This window comes from Acomys russatus, chromosome 8 (assembly GCF_903995435.1).
Source record: "Acomys russatus chromosome 8, mAcoRus1.1, whole genome shotgun sequence".
NCBI classification, from domain to species: Eukaryota; Metazoa; Chordata; class Mammalia; order Rodentia; family Muridae; genus Acomys; species Acomys russatus.
Genome location: NC_067144.1, coordinates 1,564,596 through 1,583,264, shown reverse-complemented (window position 1 = coordinate 1,583,264; position 18,669 = coordinate 1,564,596). Strand labels below are relative to the sequence as shown.

Below are 18,669 nucleotides of genomic sequence, written 5' to 3'. Positions count from 1 at the left end.
ATTTAATAAATAAAAATAACAAATACAACAGGAAGAACAGAAAATGCTATTGGTCAGAATCAAGAGTATTATAGAAAGAACCACAGCACAAAAAAGGAAAAAAAAATCCTAGCCATTTCCTGGGGGGGGGGGGGTGCCCACCTTACACTCCTGCCCCACATCTGCCCCAGTCGTTATGTCCTGACATAAGTTACACCTCTGAAGTCATCAGGCTCCTGTAAGTGTCAGAAATGAAACCACTGTGGAAACATGACTCCTTCCTATGTGTGGAAAGGTTAGAGACGGACACTGCAGGTCTAAGCTGAGACGATAAAGCAAGCCTTCGGCAGGGACGCCGCCGTAGGAGACAGAGAGGTCTGGGTGAGAGCAAGAGGCATGTGTGGGGTGGGGAGGTGCTGGGCTGGCCTGCACGGCATGCTCAGTGTGGACAGAACTCAGCGGCGGTGTGATGTGCATGGCGGTCCACCACAAGACAGCGCGCTGTTCTTCATAAACTACTAAGAAATTGAAGTATATCTGCAAGTTTTTCCAATTGGAAAGTTATAAAGTCCAAAAATTAAGCAAAGAAACCAACAAAATCTCTTTGAGATCATCACTGTCGGGCTGAGAGGTACTTAGAAACAGCAGATAAGAAAGCAGTCTTGACCCTTCCTGTTTTACTTAAATCAGGCCACAAAATGTCCCAGGAGAAAGACACGCTCCTTGCTCAGAGGAGGCTATTGTCATCACCAGAGGCTATGGGTTAGGCTGACAGAGACCCATTCGATTAAACCACTAAATTCACACCGATCTTCTCTTAGCTTTCTGAACACCGTCCTGGTCTCTGCGCCATGGCTCACCGCACCTCCTCAAAGCCTCTGCCTCTTGCTAAGTACACAGCTACACTCTTGGTTAAAAGGCTCTATAAACACGGGGCCCTGTGGGGCTTACTTTCCTTTCAAATTATTCTTGTTTTTATGTTAAAATGAGGATATATGATTTTCTACTATTAAAATGATAATTATAATAAACACGATGGAGAGAGTCACATCTTGCCTGATGATCCCTGGTCTCCCTTATCTGATGGCAGAGTGCACCGGCTCTCTAAATAATTTGGCACAGCCGTTGCTTACAACGCACCCTGCTTCTTTTCCCAGCTCCTCTCCCAGACCTTTATCCAGGTCACTGAGTTTTCCTCTCTATGGGGCCTTACAGACATGTGGGGCACATTGGAAGCACCGAAGACTCCTTTGCTGAATTATTCAACTCTAAGAAGAATAGAAAGCCCATGAATAGAAAAATCCATGTAGAATTTTTCACTTGGTGATCTTTTAAAAATTATTTATTTTTATTTTATGTGCATTGGTGTTTTGCTTGCATGTACATCTGTGTGAGGGTGTCAGATCTCCTGGAGCTGGAGGTACAGACAGTTGTGGCTGCCATGTGGGTGCTGGGAACTAAACCACTGAGCCATCTCTCCAGCCCCTCACTTGGTGATTATTAAAAACCCTTTTCCGTTAGTCTGTTTGGGGCAGATGATGAGTGTCTCCTCCTCCCTCAAGACTGTTTCCAATTTCCAGTTGTGTCTAGATATTCCACACATATATGAAAAAACGCTTGGTGGGCATAAAGAGGCAGAGTCTGGAAACGGTCTGGCCAGAGGTGACTCCATGTGCAGGCGTGTGGCCAGGGTCTCTGGCAGCAGCCACAGCTCTGAACTGAGTTGGAGCACCCCGGTGGGAAGGCAGCTACCGTCTTTCTCGTTAAGGGAACACCTCCATTTTCCTCTCCTTGCCAGGGGAAGCACAACTTTCCCTTCAGAAATCAAAGTAAAGAGTTAATTCCTAGTCTCCAGAGTTTGAGAAACCTGCAGAAGGGATTATTCTTTGAAATAGAATTAAACATTCTATTTAATTCTAATTAAACGGACTGTTTTACTGTCCGTTAAAACAATATTCTGATACAGCTATGACTAGTGGTTGCAGAATTTAAGCAGCAAAAGGACCCAGATAGCAAAAAAGTAGTTATTTCATCGTTGCTTTCTCTCACTCCTTTGTTCCTTTCATGATAACATTTTACAGTGTTTAGTGTGGACCTGTCTCTCTTAGGGTGCTGAGGATACAAGGATGAATCGGATATAAGCAAAAAGCTAAAAGCCTAGGAGTAACAGGTAAATTAATGCATGGACACAACACAAAACTGCGAGGCAGCTTCAGGAGGCTCACCCCAGTTGGCCGTCAGCGAAGGCGCTCCTGTCCTCACGTGCGTTCCCGCTGCCCACAGCTGCCTGGCTCGCGGTGGGAAGCATCACCCCTGGGTCCCGCAGGACGCTGCGGAGTGAGCTTCGAGGCCAGGAGGAGCGGGCGGTCCTGCTTTGACGAGCCTGGCTCACCCGCACGGTCTCCTCCAGCAGGCTGCCTGCGCTGTGGCTGGTGCCAGGAGGGTGGGGGGGCATCGCAGGGTTGGGTGGACCACTGTCGAAGACAGCATCGCTAAGTGACCCACACCCGGGTGGTCTGCGTGCTGTGCCGGCCGGGTGAAGGCTCAGGATCTCTGAGCGTGCATAGCGTGGCAAGGTGAGGCGCCCACCAGGTACCACATGGCTCCGCCAGGCAAACTGGTATTCACCCTGTGCATAGCGAGCCCTCTCCGGGCTGCTATCTGGGGAGATCTCAAGTCTCCTCAGGGGCTGCCTCCAGGTTCTCTCCTCCACCGACTTCTGGGAACTGTATTGTGCTGTTCCTCTCCCCCAGCGACTTCCGTAAGTGGCAGTCATGCCGGCCTGTATGACAGAAATAACACTTAAATGAAACATAATGATTGAGTTTGGGATTACAATCTAATGTGTCAATTTCTTTGAATAAGGAACGGGGAAGGCAGAGCAGTAGAGGACACCACAAGAAGACCAACAGAGTAAAAACTAACATGGGTCCGTGGGGCTCACAGAGCAAGCACAGGCTGGACCAGGTCCTCTGCACATGTGGTCCCCTAACAATGGGAGTAGGGATGTCTCTGACTCTGTTGCCTGCCTTTGGATCCCTTACTCCTAGCTGGGCTGCTTTGTCTGGCCTCAGTGGGAGATGATGTGCTTAGTCCTGCTGTGACCTGAGGTGCCAGGGTGGGTTGGTTGCCCGTTGGGGGCCTCCCCTTCTCTGAGAAGGAGATGGAGAGAGTGGGAGAGAGGAGGGAAGGGGATGCAATCAGTGTGTAAAGTGGTTAAATAAATTAATGAGAAAAAAAAAAGAGGGACGCAATCAGAAAAAAAAAAATAAATAAAAAAAAAATAGAAGTCAGTATCTTCTGGTTGCCCTGCGTCATATTTATGTGTATTAGGATTTAATACTGTTTAAACTTTAAACCTTAAAGTCCCAGTTTTCCATAACATTCACACAAATTTTCTCAAAAACTGGGAAATGACACCACTTGAGACAAACAAACACAAGCCCCCTCTTCCCCCAGAAGTCTGAAATCGTCCTGGTAATCTGATGACAGTGTTATGTCCTCTGACCTTGTGCATGTCATAGTCCCTAGTGACAGGGGACTGCCTTCCAACAAAGTCAGTCTCAACCAAGTGCAGTTTGTACACATACTCAGGAACACTGCTGGTTCGGTGAAGATTCCCTGAAATTAAGAAAACATTAAAATAATTTAGAATACAAAAGTACCAGTCAACAATTATCGAACACATGCCATGTGTTTTAAAATGCTGGTTGAAAGCTGTCATTTGGAAATGACAAATGATGAAAGGTTATCAAGACATTTACTGGGTGTTCCCAGGTGCCAGGAGGTGCATGCCTGTAATCCGGAAGGCCTCAAATCTCTCTCTGAGTTGGGGACAGCCTGAGTAAACTAAGCAAACTACAAAACCCAAACAAACAAACAAAGAAACAATCAAAAACCCCAAACAAAACAAAACTATAAATCCATGGAAAATACATAGCCAACAGAGGTGAGAGGGTTTTGTGAAAATCCAGCGCTGTTGCAATGTCGACAAGTTCTGCAAGTCACTGATTGGCTCAGGGACTTGGTTCCACCGTAAAGAGGTAAGTTTCTCAGGTCAGAGGTAAGCTCTGCTCCCAGGGCAGGAGCTCAGGAATTTTTTTCGCTGTCCAGAAGGCATAGACAATGAATACACCCAAGTGCTGCTGGGTAAGGGAGCCTGTGTAAACAGGGTGGTGGGGTCAGTGCAGTGCAGCGAACACCAACCAATCTAAAGCCAGGCCTGGGTGTCGGCATCGTTAGGTGGTGAGGAAATTCACCTTTCTTCTACATCGCCTGTGCCTGGGAGGTCAGGACGTAGCCACCTACTCCACCAACACTTCAGGGGAAAGATGAGCAGGTCTCACATGTCTTGGATTACTCATCTCTGGGGAGTGTGGGATAGAAGACAGTGCTGTGTCCCTCTCCTGCCTCCTTAGCCTTTCTTTGCCATCTGCTCTGTAATCTCTTAAAGAAAGAAAAGGACTTCTAAAATCCAAGCAATGTCTTTTTCTATTTTTTATTCTTTTCACATGGCACTTTTTTTTTTTTAAACACACGTGAGGAAGACAGACACTCAGCTACCCTAAGATGTCAGAGCCTCAAGAGGGACGCTGAGGCAGGGCGCGGCTGTCTCTTTCTATGCCATAGAAATGATGAACATACTTCCTAACAAAGAGTTTGAATGTTACCACTTCAAGAGACTAATAAATGTTCATTCACACATTCCTTGGAGGAAGAATGAAGGTTGTTAGCAGAGAGCTAAACAGTTTGAATGCGTTTGAATATAATGTGTGCCTATTTCCTGACGCCAAGCGGTCATCTCTGGTTCCGGAGGGGGGAGGGGGACATCTGTAGGCTTGTAACTGTTGCTTTCAAGACAGTGAAAATCCTGATTCTAGGAAGCCTGCATTTTCCACGAGGCCTGGAAAGGGCCATGCTGAGGCAAGACAGGAGGACAGGAAGAGGAGCTTCTCAGGCAGAAAGTCAGCAAAGAAGGAAGAATCCCCAAACCACCAGCAATGGTGAAAGCCTTTCTCTCTTCTCAGCTATCACCTTACAGCTAGTTCCCCGCAATCTCGCCAGCGACTCCACTGGCAGGGAAAGTCAGGCTCTAACCCTCATGTGCAGCCCTGCTGGCTGGAGCCACTCCCAGCTACAAAAAGGGGGAGTAGCTAAAAGGCTTCTTCGCAGTTTTGTTAGACTGTAACTCCAGAGAGCCACCAAAATGGCACAGACTGCTAATGCTGAAACCACCATGACTGCCCCCCCCCCCCGAGGACACCCTGGGGTGTGTCTCACTTCCAATCTTTATGCTCTTAGGCCTACGTTACTTTCATGTGAGCACCTTGCTTTCTCTCTTAACTCTAATTCTCAGACCAATGTCAAAATGCTTTAAAAAAAAAAAAAAGTCTAACTTTATTTCATACCTGCTGTGCCAGAAATGCTTTTTTTTTTTTTTTTAATTCAAGCCACAAATAAAATACTAGTCTGCCTTGTGTCTAGGTCCCTAAACAATTAAGGGAACTTTGTGGGCTGCTGAGAGAGATGTATGTGGAGCTGGCTCAGTCTCCTTACTGCTGACACACTGGCCCCTCAATTTTCAGCTTCCAGGACAGAATGCCTGGAATCCGGACTGAGAACAAGAGAAAGGCATTTCTTCAAGTTAGGAGGTCTTAGGGCTCTCTCAATGCTAACTAATCTATCTTCAGCTCCCAAGGGCTTGGCTCCTGCCTAGGCTAACTAATCTATCTTCAGCTCTACACTCATGTCGTCCCTCCCCACGCCCCCACCCGCACTCCCTGGTCCAGTCCACATTGCCGACCACCAGGTCCTGCTGGCCTAGGATTGGAGACTTGCAGTACAGATAGAGGGTAATCCAAGAGGCTTTGAGCCTTAAGGGTCTGGGGGAGGTATAACTGGGAAAGCTTATATTCCTCCTGTCTCCAAAGAAACAGAAACTCCCTACAGAGCTGTGACAGGCAAATAATTACTAACTAGCAGATGGATAAGGACGCAGATGTTTTAGTTACTGTTCTATCCTTGCAAAGAGATAGACACCATGTCCAAGACAGCTTATAGGAAAACACATTTAACTGGAGCATTACAGTTTCAGAGGGTGAGTCCATGATCATCAAGGTGGGAAGCACAGCAAAGGCAGCAGGCAGACATGGCACTGGAACAGCAGCCTTGAGTGTGCACCTTATCCATATGATAGTGGCAGAGAGAAAGCGGGTGGGTGACTGGCCTGGTGCGGGAGTTTGAAACCTCAAAGCCCACCCGCAGTGACATGCCTCCCCCAACAGGCCAAGCCTCCTAATCCTTCCGAACACAATTGCAACTGCTAGGGGCTAAGCATTCAAATGTGAGCCTATGGGGGCCACTCCAGATTTCCTGGGTTTGTTTGCCTGCTTGTTTGGTTTGGCTTGGTTTACAAAGTAATTCAGAGCTGGGTATGGTAGAACACGCTCCCTGCTACTAGGGAGGCTGAGGTAGGAAGAAAGAGCTTTTGAACCAATAACTTCAAGATAGACAAAACGATATATGAGACTGCCTCAAAACAATATGCAAATATAAATGACAAACACTACAGTAGATTAATTTTATCTTCAAACAAAGAACTAAAATCAACAATGCCATCACTGCCATCCATAGTAGTTTTGTCTGGTGCTCTTTGGAATCATAGCTATGAGGATCCATTTGGGGTCTTAGCTGTCTGATCATTGCATGATTGCATGGGTCGGAGGCCAGCCTGTGTGAAATGGCAAGATTCCATCGAAACTTTCAGGTGAAGAAACAAACAATTATAATTCTTCAATAGGCTTTTTTTTTTTTTTTTTTTTTTTAAATAAGGACTGTGAAGCCATGCTCTCTCAGCTTTTCACTGGCTAGGGCCAGCTTCTTTCCTTACTGAGCACAGCCACTCTTCCTTCTTTACGGATTCCTCATATGCCCAATGCATTTCCACACTAAAGGTGAATTTTTATGTATCTATCTTGCTGAAACCTTCTATGGTTCACAATTATCAGTTTCTTTAGCTAGCACTCAAAATATCCATTTCTGATATATGGTGGAAGAGAGGAATTGGGGAAGGCCACCTCCAAAGCCACACAACTGAGCTGAGTTAGTCAGACAAAGAGAAAGGGGAGGAGGGAGCTGGGAAGGGGTGTTTGCTGAGGACTGGGGTGGTGCTGACAGGAATGCAGGGTGAGAAGTTGCAGGCACCACATCACAGAGAGCGTGGAATGTCATGAGGAAAACAGATCCAACGTTGCAGACAGCAGCCTGAACCCAAAGGCATTGAAGAAACAACCAAAGAGAATCTAGGTTCTTCACTTAGTCGGGGGTGGAGATGCAGTGAGGTGAGATCAGAGCAGTAAAAGGGTCTTCTCTCACAATGGACTTTTCCTTCTTGACTTAAAGAATCATTTCTCACACTACAATCCTCCAACAGCCCTGCGGCAGCACTTGACAAGTTCAACGTTCATGCAGACATCCAAAGCAGCCTACCTACACAAAGTGAGTCCACACATGATCTTCAAGGTTGGCATGTACCCTATGTGTCACCACAGGGAGGCCAAGGTGTGAGGTCAGGAGTCATGTATGTCCTTGACTGAGGTGGCTGGCAGGTACTCAGACATCACTCCTCCTCCGTGTTTCTGGGTACATGGTGAACAGGGGAAAGCCCTTTTTACAAAACGTAAAAAACTCTTACTAAGTGATCAGAAAAAAAAAAAAAATGACATTTTGTCAGGGTTGATTTTATATTTGGATAATATATATTTATTATTTTCTTATCTGTAAGACCTGTGGTCTTTTGCTACTCTGTGATGAATTCATTTTACCTATCAAGAAAAACATTTGGGCTGGAGAGATGGCTCAGCAGTTAAGAGCACTGGCTGCTCTTCTGAAGGTCCTGAGTTCAATTCCCAGCAACCACATGGTGGCTCACAACCGTCTATAATGAGATCTGGCGCCCTCTTCCGGTGTACAGGTATTACATGCAGGCATAACACTGTGTATATAATAAATAAATCTTTAAAAATTAATTAAAACATTCATTTGTTTCTAGCATTCAATTTTTTTTTTTTTTTAAATGGCGATTTGGGGCTGAAGGGACGGATGGCCTAACGGTTAAAAGTACAGGCTGTTCTTCCAGAGGACCCAAGATTGATTACCCAGAAGCACATGGTAGTTCTTTAACTCCAGTCTTAGCGAATCTGATGCGTCCTTCTGTCCTCTGTGGGCACTGCATGCATGTGATGCACATTTTCATGCAGGAAAAAACACCCATAAGCATAAAGCAAATAAATAAAAAGTTTTCAAAAGTTTTAAATCTCACAGGATTCAGTAAGGTGATGTGGCACTGTCATTTGCTGTACACACTGAGATTTAGGACTCAAGGAAGCAATCAGTAAGCTAATGTGCAATGTACGCTCTTTGAAATTCTGGAAGTAATGAAATTATAGAATTTGGTTATTATTGCTCAGGTCAACTAACATTATTATACTTAAAGCTATATTTCAATAAGTACATGCCCTCCTAGATAGTAATGGTGTATGGTGTTTCTTAATGCTACAGACTATTCCTAAATACTTTTATTTAAGCCTACTAAGCTGCCAATCTGATTTTTAAACACTTAAATTTATACATTCAAACCCCATATCCAATATATAAAAGGCACACAATAGATATTTTATGTTTCTATTACAGTTTTTCTCAGCCTTCCTAATGTAGTGACCCTTGAATAAAGTTCCCCCTGTTGTGATGAGCCCAATCATAAAATCATTTTGTTGCTTCTTCATAGCTATAATTTTGCTAGTTATAAATCATAATACAAATATCTGATATGCAAGATATCTGACATGCAATCTCCAAAAGCACAGGTTGAGAACCACTCTTCCATTATAAAGGGACCTTATACACTGTTTATTCTTTTTTTTTTTTTGGTTTTTCGAGACAGGTTCTCTCTGTGTAGCCTTGGCCATCCTGGACTCACTTTGTAGACCAGGCTGGCCTCGAACTCACAGCGATCCGCCTGCCTCTGCCTCCCGAGTGCTGGGATTACAGGCGTGCGCCACCACGCCCGGCTTACACTGTTTATTCTTAATTGAAGGGAAGGGGTTACTCTGACACAAAGGTCATCTGGGCCAGAACCAAACATTGTCATCGCAGGTCACATAGTCAGCTCTGGCGTTTGCATCACATACTCCCTACTAACCAATAAGAATATTGATGAAGGTAAAATAAAACAAGGCTTGTTTAATCCACGAGAAAGTTTAAAGTTGGTATTCAAAAGGATACTTTAAGATAAGTACCGAAAATGCCAGAAATAGCTAGAATAGTCAGTTCTAGTGAGTGGCCTTCTGTTCCCATGACTACAGCACGCCTGCACTGGCGACCCTGGCCGCAGCCACGCCTTTCCTTGGGGTAACTTCTGCTCTGTGCTTTCTGACAGCTCCACTGACTCTGGAGCATCCTCGCCACTCTCCAACTCTGCATTTTACCCACAGAAGGATATGCCTCTCCCAGTTTAGGGGTACAGAGTATAACCAGAAGTTTGTAAGGACAGAAAACCCTCGCATAAAAAACATTTACTGTGCCAAATCCGCTGGTAGTGAATGGAAAGTGTCCTATGGGCACTACAAGGCTAGCATGGAAGTCACTACACCCTGAGGTGTGACTGCCACATCACACTCATTACAGCATGACCCTGCCACTGGCTTGTCCCCTCCCTCCTGTTTCCTTCTACCTACTAACTGACTAATCCTCTCTCATGACTCATTTATGTAATACCCTCTACAAAGGATTCTTAAAGCATAAAGCTTTATGCTATTTTATCTTCAGACAGTTTACCATTGGTTTTTCATTAAAATTGAATTTCTAGTCTAGTTTAAAAAAAAAAACATTAAAAGCTTTTATTTTACTTCTCTGAAAGGGTAAGTTTATTATTGGCAACTATATATGACAGCTATAAAATAATTTCTCTTTGCAACAGCATCTGTTAACTGCCTTTGTTTTAGGAGCGAGGTTTTATTCTATAGCCTAGGCTTGCCTTGAACTCACAACAATCCTCCTGCCTCAGTCTCCTGGGATTACAAGCATGTGCCACCACACCGGGCTCTTGTTAACTGCACTGTTTGAAGCCCAGAAATGAATTTGTGTTCCTTTCTCCAGAATCCACTCTAATCTCTAAAATTCAAATAGCGTCACCAGGAAATCATGTAAGTAAACAGCATGGCTGAAGCTTTTACCATAGAGTTTCAAAGACCTTGTGAAATAGATTGGAATACTGTTCGCTGTGTGTTATAAGCATTACATCCCACAATTTAAAACACACGTTTCTTCCTATTTAGGTATTCTAGAGTGAGAATGACAGTGCAATAAGTAAAATAGTATTTGCCGTATAATAAATTTCTTTTTCTGCCAATCTTAAATGTTTCATTATGACTTTTATAGGGATATTTTAATTTTTGATACAATATATGCATATTTTATAATACAGCCACACAGCTCTGAACCTAACCCCACCTACGAGATAAAACTGACTTTAAAATATTCAGCAGTTTAAAATGATGCCAAAAGTCAGTGAGTGGTTTCCAGTGAGTGTCAGAGCCTTACAAGGAGTTAACTACAGATCAACGGCTGCGTTTATCTCAGCTCTTTCAGCAGGACTGTCTGCTGCCTCATTCTTTCTGGTATGTCAGCAATCCAGATTTCTCCAGGGCACTGGAGCTAAGAGTAGTAACAGCCACTCTTTCCAGATCAGCACTGCTCCAGCCAAGGCTTGTGTTTCTGCATTAGAGGCGGGACACAACTATAAGGAAAATATGAAAGCAATACAACTACCCAGAGACCCAAACCCTTTCAAAGTTCTTCAATGAAACAACAGACCTGTGTCCCTGCTCCATGGCACATGGATGCTGGTTCCTTGAAGTGACTTCCTCCCAGAGCAGGGCCTGCTACCGTACCTGAGCCTAAGCCGCACTGCTGCGTGGGCTGCCAACGAGCTCTGCTGGAATCAAAACTTAGCTCAGGGGCTTCACCCCTTAGTTGGAAGAGGCCTTCGATTGGGCAGAAGCTGTGCCTCTGTTCTACCATGACAACTCGGCTACTACGGAATATTGGTGCTCATCTCTCCTAGAACAACGCATCTCCAACTACCTCCCATACACAATCCTAATGAATTTTTGAGCTTTAAAAATCCCATTTTCAGTGTGTGTCTGGGGGCAGGGGCTGGTATCAGTTCCTCCAAAGGGATCTTCAAATTCATCTTCAGCTGGGAGACCTTAACACTCAGACACTCTGCAACACCCTCGCTGTTCTCTGGGTACTTATGGCTTTTCTTTGGGTTTACCCTTCTTGCTGGAAAGCACACCAAGCGTGTATCTAATTCAGCGCCGGGACAATGGCCTGGGAAAATGAACGCATTCAATGGCGGCGGCTGAATTCACCAAACAGTTCCTGTGTCACTTTTTTGAGAGAAGAGACCAATTTTGTGACCTTTGGACCAAACATCCTACAACTGTTGATAGACACATACCTCCCACTTGAAAAGATCACCTTGTCTGTCTCATCTGCCTTTCCAATCCCATGTAAGGTTATAATGAAATGAAAATGCGTACGACCAGAGAAGACAGTCTGCCATGTGACAGATGCTTAGCAAAGCACCCCATTCCTTCTGCCCACACTGCTCCCCTCCATTCGTTTACTAGTTGCTATCTGCTTGTTCTTCTTGGCTAGCTGCTCTTGGAGGATATGAAAGAATCTTTCATACGCACCATCTTCCCTAAATAGAGGAGACTGCTTTAGTTCCAGGTTAGCGCTGGGCATGAGGAAACCCAGAGTGCAGGGAGCAAGGGCAGTACTAACCAAAGACTCACCCCAGCCATCCTAGGGACGTTGGGCAGACTCCTAACCCTGATTTTTGGTTCTTCTTCTGCCCAGGGACTCGGACAGTTCTTGCTTGTGTAAACCTTGCCAACCTCTCAGAACTTCCTCAGGTTTACTTGTCACAGGGAAGCCTGGTACCCGAGTAACCTCATTTTGTGTTAGTAAACAAAACACTTGATGCCATAACTAACAATCAGTTTTAAAGTCCAGATTTTGACGTTTAAATACCAGCTCTGCCAATATCTACCTGGAATCGGAATGTTATTTACTTGTTTAGTTTTCTTATCTCTAAGCTTCGATTTCCAGAAAACCCACGTGGCTCATGCCTGTAATTCCAGCACACGGGGGACAGAAGCAGGAAGTTTGAGACCCTATCTCAATATATATAAAAGGCAAAAAAGAGAAAGAAAAAAGACACACACACACACACACACACACACACACACACACACACACACACACACACCCTAGTTCATTTTGCAAAGATAATATAAAGTGCAAACCATATAGCCTAATTATCAACATTACAGGCTTTCAGTTACACGAGCTTACAATCATTAAATGTCTCTTTACTTTTCCAATATGCAAACATCAACTGTCTTAGCCTTTAGACAAAGTGAAATGAATACAGCCTCCCAGATTCTGCTGTTTGAAACCCACAGGCTGGCACGTAAGCATTATTATTCCTAATGGTAACCACATTTGCCAGAACTTGTGCTGATTTTTCTGATCAACCACATTTCTTCTGTCAACTAGTCGGAGAGCAGTTCCACCTACGCGTCTGTCTGTTGGTGCGGGTGTGGTGTGTAGGTGTGAGGTGGGCAGGCGGGGCTACCTTTGGCCTTGGCCAAAGTCTCCTTCCTCCTTATCCTCCGCTAGGTGTTGAGGTTGCTCCCAAGCCAAAGCCAACTTGCCCAATTTGCTCCTGCGCAGACCTAACACTCACTGCAGACACTGAGTGGAGCGCGCCTAAGTACCTGGGCGAGGCAGCCCTACCTTAAGTTAAAGGATGTAGGAGCCGCAGGGCTTTCAAGTTTTCTTCCTAAAAAAATATTTATGGAGCACCGTGAACTCTAGAACACCTAAATAAAAGTCAAAAGCGCGTCCTTACAGAAGAACAATCACGCACAACCAGAAGTCTGCATGCAATTTCAAAATGGTTTTAGAATCCGAGGGTTTGGACCCGGAGCGGGCGGCGAAGGGTGAAACCGACTGAATTTATTACTACAGACAATTGTGGAACTGTAGACCTGAACCGAAGGTTAAGAAGATAGAGCGTTTTCTGCGGAGAAAGCGACCAGAGTGGAGACGCAGCTGGTCCTGAAAGGGAAGGTGAGCAACAGGTGGGCGAGCGGGCGGGCGGACAAGGGTCTGCGCCGCCGAGAGCCGGGAGCCGCGAGCCGCGAGCCGCGCGCGCCGGGTGGGGCTCCACTCACCGCTGACCGCCGAGCTCCTGCCCCGGCGAGCCAGAGTCTGCTGCACCTGCTCCTGGATCCGCTGGCTCCGGGCCGCCGAGTCGCCGCGGCCGCCGCTGCCCGCCAGCCTCAGCCTGGCCTCGGAGGGCAGGGCCAGGCTGGAGCTATCCAGGTGTCCCAGGAGCTGCTGGCCCAGCACGGTCCGGATGTAGCCACATTCGGCCGGGACAGCCATCATGTCCGCGCGGTGACCAGGAAGGGTCTGCTAGGACCGGCCAGCTGGAGCCGCAGAGGCGTGAGGACCCGCCCCGCCCCGCCCCGCCCCGGCCCGCCCCACAGGGACCCAGGCCCGCAGGGGACAGAGGCGTGGCTCCGGCAAAGCAGGCGCACTCCGACCCCGGGGCAAGCACGTCCTCCGAGGCCCCACGTACACAGCGCCCGCGATGGATTGTGGGAGGAGCTGCCCTTAGGACAGGTGCAGCTGGGAACTTCTCCTCGTGTGGTGAGTAGCACGTTTAGTTAATTAGGTTCACTTACACTGTTCCAAATGTTCATAGACGATGAAAGATGTATGGGGGGAAAAAAAAAGCCAGTTTTTATCCTGAGTACAACTTCAGAACGACCTGCTTTTTTGCACAGATGGAGTCCCAGAAACATATGTTCTCCCTCAGCAAAAGCCTCTGCTTGCTCTTGCAAATACACAAATTGTACCCAGTGCGCGCTTGTCCACCCACTAACTTCTTAAGGAACATGCCCACACAGAGAAACTCCAATAAGAGAAGAGATGACTTTTAATATGCTTTTTAATAGCCCATCTAATGTTGAGTAAGCCCTCTTGATGACAAGCTCTTTGTAGGGGAACCCATGGAAGAGGCCGCTCACTTTAAACCTCCTCCAACGTGAGCAATAAGCGTGCTATTAATTACGCTTCAAATGCAGTTGAGTGCTGAGAGCGGAAGAGCTAAGCGCGACAGAAAAGGTCCTTGACCTTAAAGTTAACCACCAACGCCACTCTTCACATACTGGTTATTTAGATTTGTGAGAAGAAAAGAAAAACATCTGTGCTTGGCATCAACTGAGATCTTTCCTCTGGTTGGTTGGGTTTGTACCTTCGTTGGAGCATCTAGAGAGCAGAGCCCCTTTCTTCCCCGGGTTCCTGACAATACAATTAGTGTACAGCTATGTGGCTTCCTGTTTTACCTGCGCATCAACGGAGTGAAGAGGAAATTAGGAACCAGTCATCCCTTTCTCAACAGGCCACATGGTCAAAGACCATGCGGAAGGTTCTGGAAGTGGCATCGATGAGAACAGCAGATCTTGGAAGCAGTATGGCCAGTCTTTAGGTAAATTATACCTGAAAACTTGGCTTGCCCAGCCAGGTGGGAATGTACAAGTGTTTGTGATGCTGACATTTTACTGAAAACTAGGATGACCTCGAAGGTTATGAAGGTTACGATACAACAACAAATCCCATGGCGGCCTCTTTTAAGCAAACCCTCTCCCCTCTCCTAGCTCCTTCTGAAAGTCTCAGTCTGTTGCTTTAAGAGACGACTGCAGCACCTACTTCTACAGCGCCAGGGGGCGCATTCCCTGGCTTCTGCGCCCAGAGAACTGTGACCTATCTGGAAGGTTCCACCGGGCCCTCTTCAGCAGGGGACCGGCAAGGAATTTCTCTCACTTGTCTTAGGAAGTATAAACTTCACTTTACTGTTTCCTATCAAATTATTTTTTTTACAGTGCTGTTGTAATTGATTATGCTATTATGTAGGTTCCAATAAACGAGGCTATCTTGTTATTGGGAGTCATATGGTTTGATGAGAGAAAGACAATTAGAAATATAGCTTACAGGTGAAAGAGGATATACATCCAATGTTAGCATATCCTTTGCAAGCAGTGGACCATAAGCAATGTTCTATGTATTCTTTTTTTTAAAAAAGGTTTTATTTATTTATTTATTTATTTAATGTATATAAATGTTTTATACCTGGAGGCCGGAAGAGGGCACCAGATCTCATTATTGATGGCTGATGTGTGGTTGCTGGGAATTGAACTCAGGACCTCTGGAAGAGCAGGCGGTGCTCTTGAGCTCTGAGCCGTCTCTCCAGCCCGTTCTATGTATCCTTACACCTCAATTTCTCTTGTCTGTAAACGGGAACAAGTGAGCCTACAAATGGCGTTGCTGTGATCACTAACCAAAGAGTCGTACATAGGAAGTGTTCAACGAAGCCAGGCGCGGTGGCACACACTTGTGATCTCAGCAGTCTGGGAGGCAGAGACAGGCAGATGTCTGTGAGTTCGAGGCCAGCTTGGTCTACAAAGTGAGTCTAGGACAGCCAAGGCTACACAGAGAAACCCTGTCTCAAGAAAACCAAACCCAAACCAAAACAAAAAAGTTCAAAGGTCCTTAGAAGTTCATTCTGGATTTTCTGACTTTCTTCAACTCTCTCTCCTAGATCACCATCTTAAATGTTACTCTTTTACAAGCACACATGCACAAGCATTGGCAGTGCCCGTCCATGCATACACACACACACACACACACACACACACACACACACACACACACACACACACACACACACACACACACACACACTTTCTCTGCTCTGCTCGTTTTCCGTAGCTTTTACCTTCATCATGTATTCTGGTTATTTGAACCAAAATGGCTCCCATACAATCATATGGGTATTTGGTCCCTAGTTAGTGAAACCATTTGGGAAGGATTAGAATGTGTGACCTTGTTGGATGAGGTGTATCACTGGGAGGCCGACTTTGAGACTTCAAAGCCCCACACCTGCCCCCTCTCCTTCTCTTCTCCTTCTCTTCCTCCTCCTCCTTCTTCCTTTCCTTTCTCTCTGATTTTGTCTCTCTCTCTCTCTCTGTCTCTCTCTCTCCCTCTCTCTCTGCTGCTTGTGGATCAGATGTCAGCTCTTAGCTGATCCTTCAGCACCTCGCCTTCCTGCCTCCTGCCGTGATGACTATGGACTAGACCTCTGAAACTGTAAGCAAACCCCCAATTGAATTGAATACTTTCTTTAAAAAATTGCCTCGCTTGTGGGTTTTTTTCTCACAGTAATAGAACAGCAACTAAGGCAGATGTACTTCATGTTTTATTTGTTAATTACTTCCTTACTGGAATATAAGTTCCAAAAAAAGCATGTGCTTTCTTTTGTCCATTGCTGTTCTCAGGAGTTAAGTAAGTGGGCCAACATCAAATGTATGGCTCAAGCACAAGAACACACAGCAGTTCACATGGCACATGCTGAGTACACCAGACTGTTAATATAATTGTTCTTGTTTTCAAATTGTTTATGTTTCTTGTAGTAACTTGCTACACAAAGTCACATGACCATTAATGCAACCCATTGGCTCTTTAATCATCTATAGATGTAAAAAATAAACTAAACCAAGGTGGTGCTTTTAAATGTGAATACTCAAAGAACTGAGGGATTCAGCAGAACAATCTCCCTGAAAGTAAGACAAGCACACAAGCTTCTGAGAAGCACCTTTGAAAATGAGAACCTTTATGGGGCCTGGGTGTCCTGTGATGTGCTAACTTTTACTGTTTAGTTTCAGCTTTGAAAACTTGTCTTTATTCTCTCAGCTTTTAACAAAAATATGTTTTTTTAAAAAAGAATAATCCACAGAAATGCTGAAGTGAAATGTGATGGGTAGCCAGAGAATTGGGTACAGTCATGCCTGGTTATTTTTGCTTATTTGCTTGTTTTGTTGGTTAGTTGGTTTTGTTTTGTTTTTTATCAACTTGACACAAGCTGGAATTATCTAGGAAGATGAACCTCAGTTGAGAAAATGCCATCAGATTGTCTGTAGCCAAGTCAATAGGGCATTTTCTTGGTCAGTCAATGTGGGAAGACCCAGTAGCCTATGGGCGGTGCTGTCCCTGGGCAATTGCTCCTGTGTGGTATAAGAAAGCATGCGGAACAAGCCAGGAAGCAGCACTCCTCCATGGCTTTGCTTCAGTTCCTGCCTTCAGGTTCCTGTTTGAGTTGCTGTCTTGACTTTTCCTCATGATAGACTATAACCTGTGAGATGAAATAAATCTTTTTCTTCACGAGTTGTTTTTATTGCGGCAATAGTAACCCAACTAGGACAAGTCCCTTTTGCTGTGAAGCTGCAGTAAAAATTCAGGAATTCCTGAGTTTTCAACTTGCATTTTAAGCTAAATTACACCTTATTCACTTACTATATTCTTTTTTCTAAAAAAAGAAAAAATTCTAATCCAAGGTCACTTTGAACTAGCTATGTAGCCAAGGAAGACTATGGTATTAAGGAGTCAACCCACTACCTTAGGCATGCTATTAGCTAAGCTACACCCCAATCCCTTATTTACATAAACACTATATATTTGAAGCACTTATATGTAATTGTTTTCAATTATATTGTTAGGTTTTCTCAAAGTGACTTTTATATCTTAAATTAAAATTCAGAAAGCTCATTTGAAGATTAAATATGTCATGTCTTTATGTTCCTGTGTGTACATGGGATGCAAGTGTTCATTATGTCATTGTATATGTGGAAACCAAAGGTCACCATTAGGTGTGTTCCTTAACCTACTTACACCTGATTATTTAGGACAGGTCCCTAACTGTACCTGGAACTCCCCTGAGTAGACTAGCTAGTCAGCACATCCTAAGACTTGCCCCTGTTTTGCTTCCCGCAGTACTGGGATTGCAGACATGCACTTACGATGCGTTTAAACTTCAAACATTTCGAATATTCTCCACAGTTGAGTGGAGAGTGTGATACGACTTTCTCACATACTCTGGTGCCTCACATTTGACCATGTCCCCTGGAGGGGGAGACCTGGTGGCACTCAGAGGAAGGACAGCAAGTAGCCAAGAAGAGACTTGATACCCTATGAGAATATATAGGGGGACATAATCCCCCTCAGGAACAGTCATAGGGGAGGGGAATAATGGGAAAATGGGGGGGGGGGAGGAATGGGAGGATACAAGGGATGGGATAACCATTGAGATGTAACAAGAATAAATTAATAGAAAAAAAAGTTAAAAAAAAAAAAAAAGAATGTAAAAAAAAAAAAAACTTCAAACATTTCCTTCAGTCATGACCACAGCTGCTGCAGCGAGGTTGTCAGATCCTTTTTTTTTTTTAAAAGATGTATGTATTTATTATTTATACAGTACTCTGCCTGCATGTGTGCCTGTACAACACAAGAGGGCACCAAATCTCATTATAGATGATTGTGAGCTACTGTGTGGTTGCTGGGAATTAAACTCAGGAGCACTGGAAGAACAGCCAGTGCTCTTAACCTCTCAGCCATCTTTCCAGCCCAGTTGTCAGACCCTTGACCTGATGGGTAGAGAAGCTACCCAGTGTCTACCAAGTATAGCCCATGATTTCAACCACATTAACCCTTCCACTT

At 45.0% G+C, this 18,669-nt stretch overlaps 1 protein-coding gene across 1 annotated transcript in view; it reads right to left on the bottom strand.

Annotated features, from left to right (window-relative positions):
* The window catches only part of Pkp2 (plakophilin 2), a 65,655-nt gene extending 52,089 nt beyond the window's left edge, over positions 1-13,566 (bottom strand). Inside the window, exons 1-3 of the mRNA XM_051150593.1 lie at positions 13,287-13,566; positions 3,488-3,600; positions 2,205-2,761 (exon numbers count right to left, since the gene is read on the bottom strand). Coding sequence (XP_051006550.1) covers positions 2,205-2,761; positions 3,488-3,600; positions 13,287-13,503 — 887 coding nt within the window. The 5' untranslated portion in view covers positions 13,504-13,566. The remainder of the gene's footprint in view (positions 1-2,204; positions 2,762-3,487; positions 3,601-13,286) is intronic.
* Between the last annotated feature and the right edge of the window lie 5,103 nt (positions 13,567-18,669).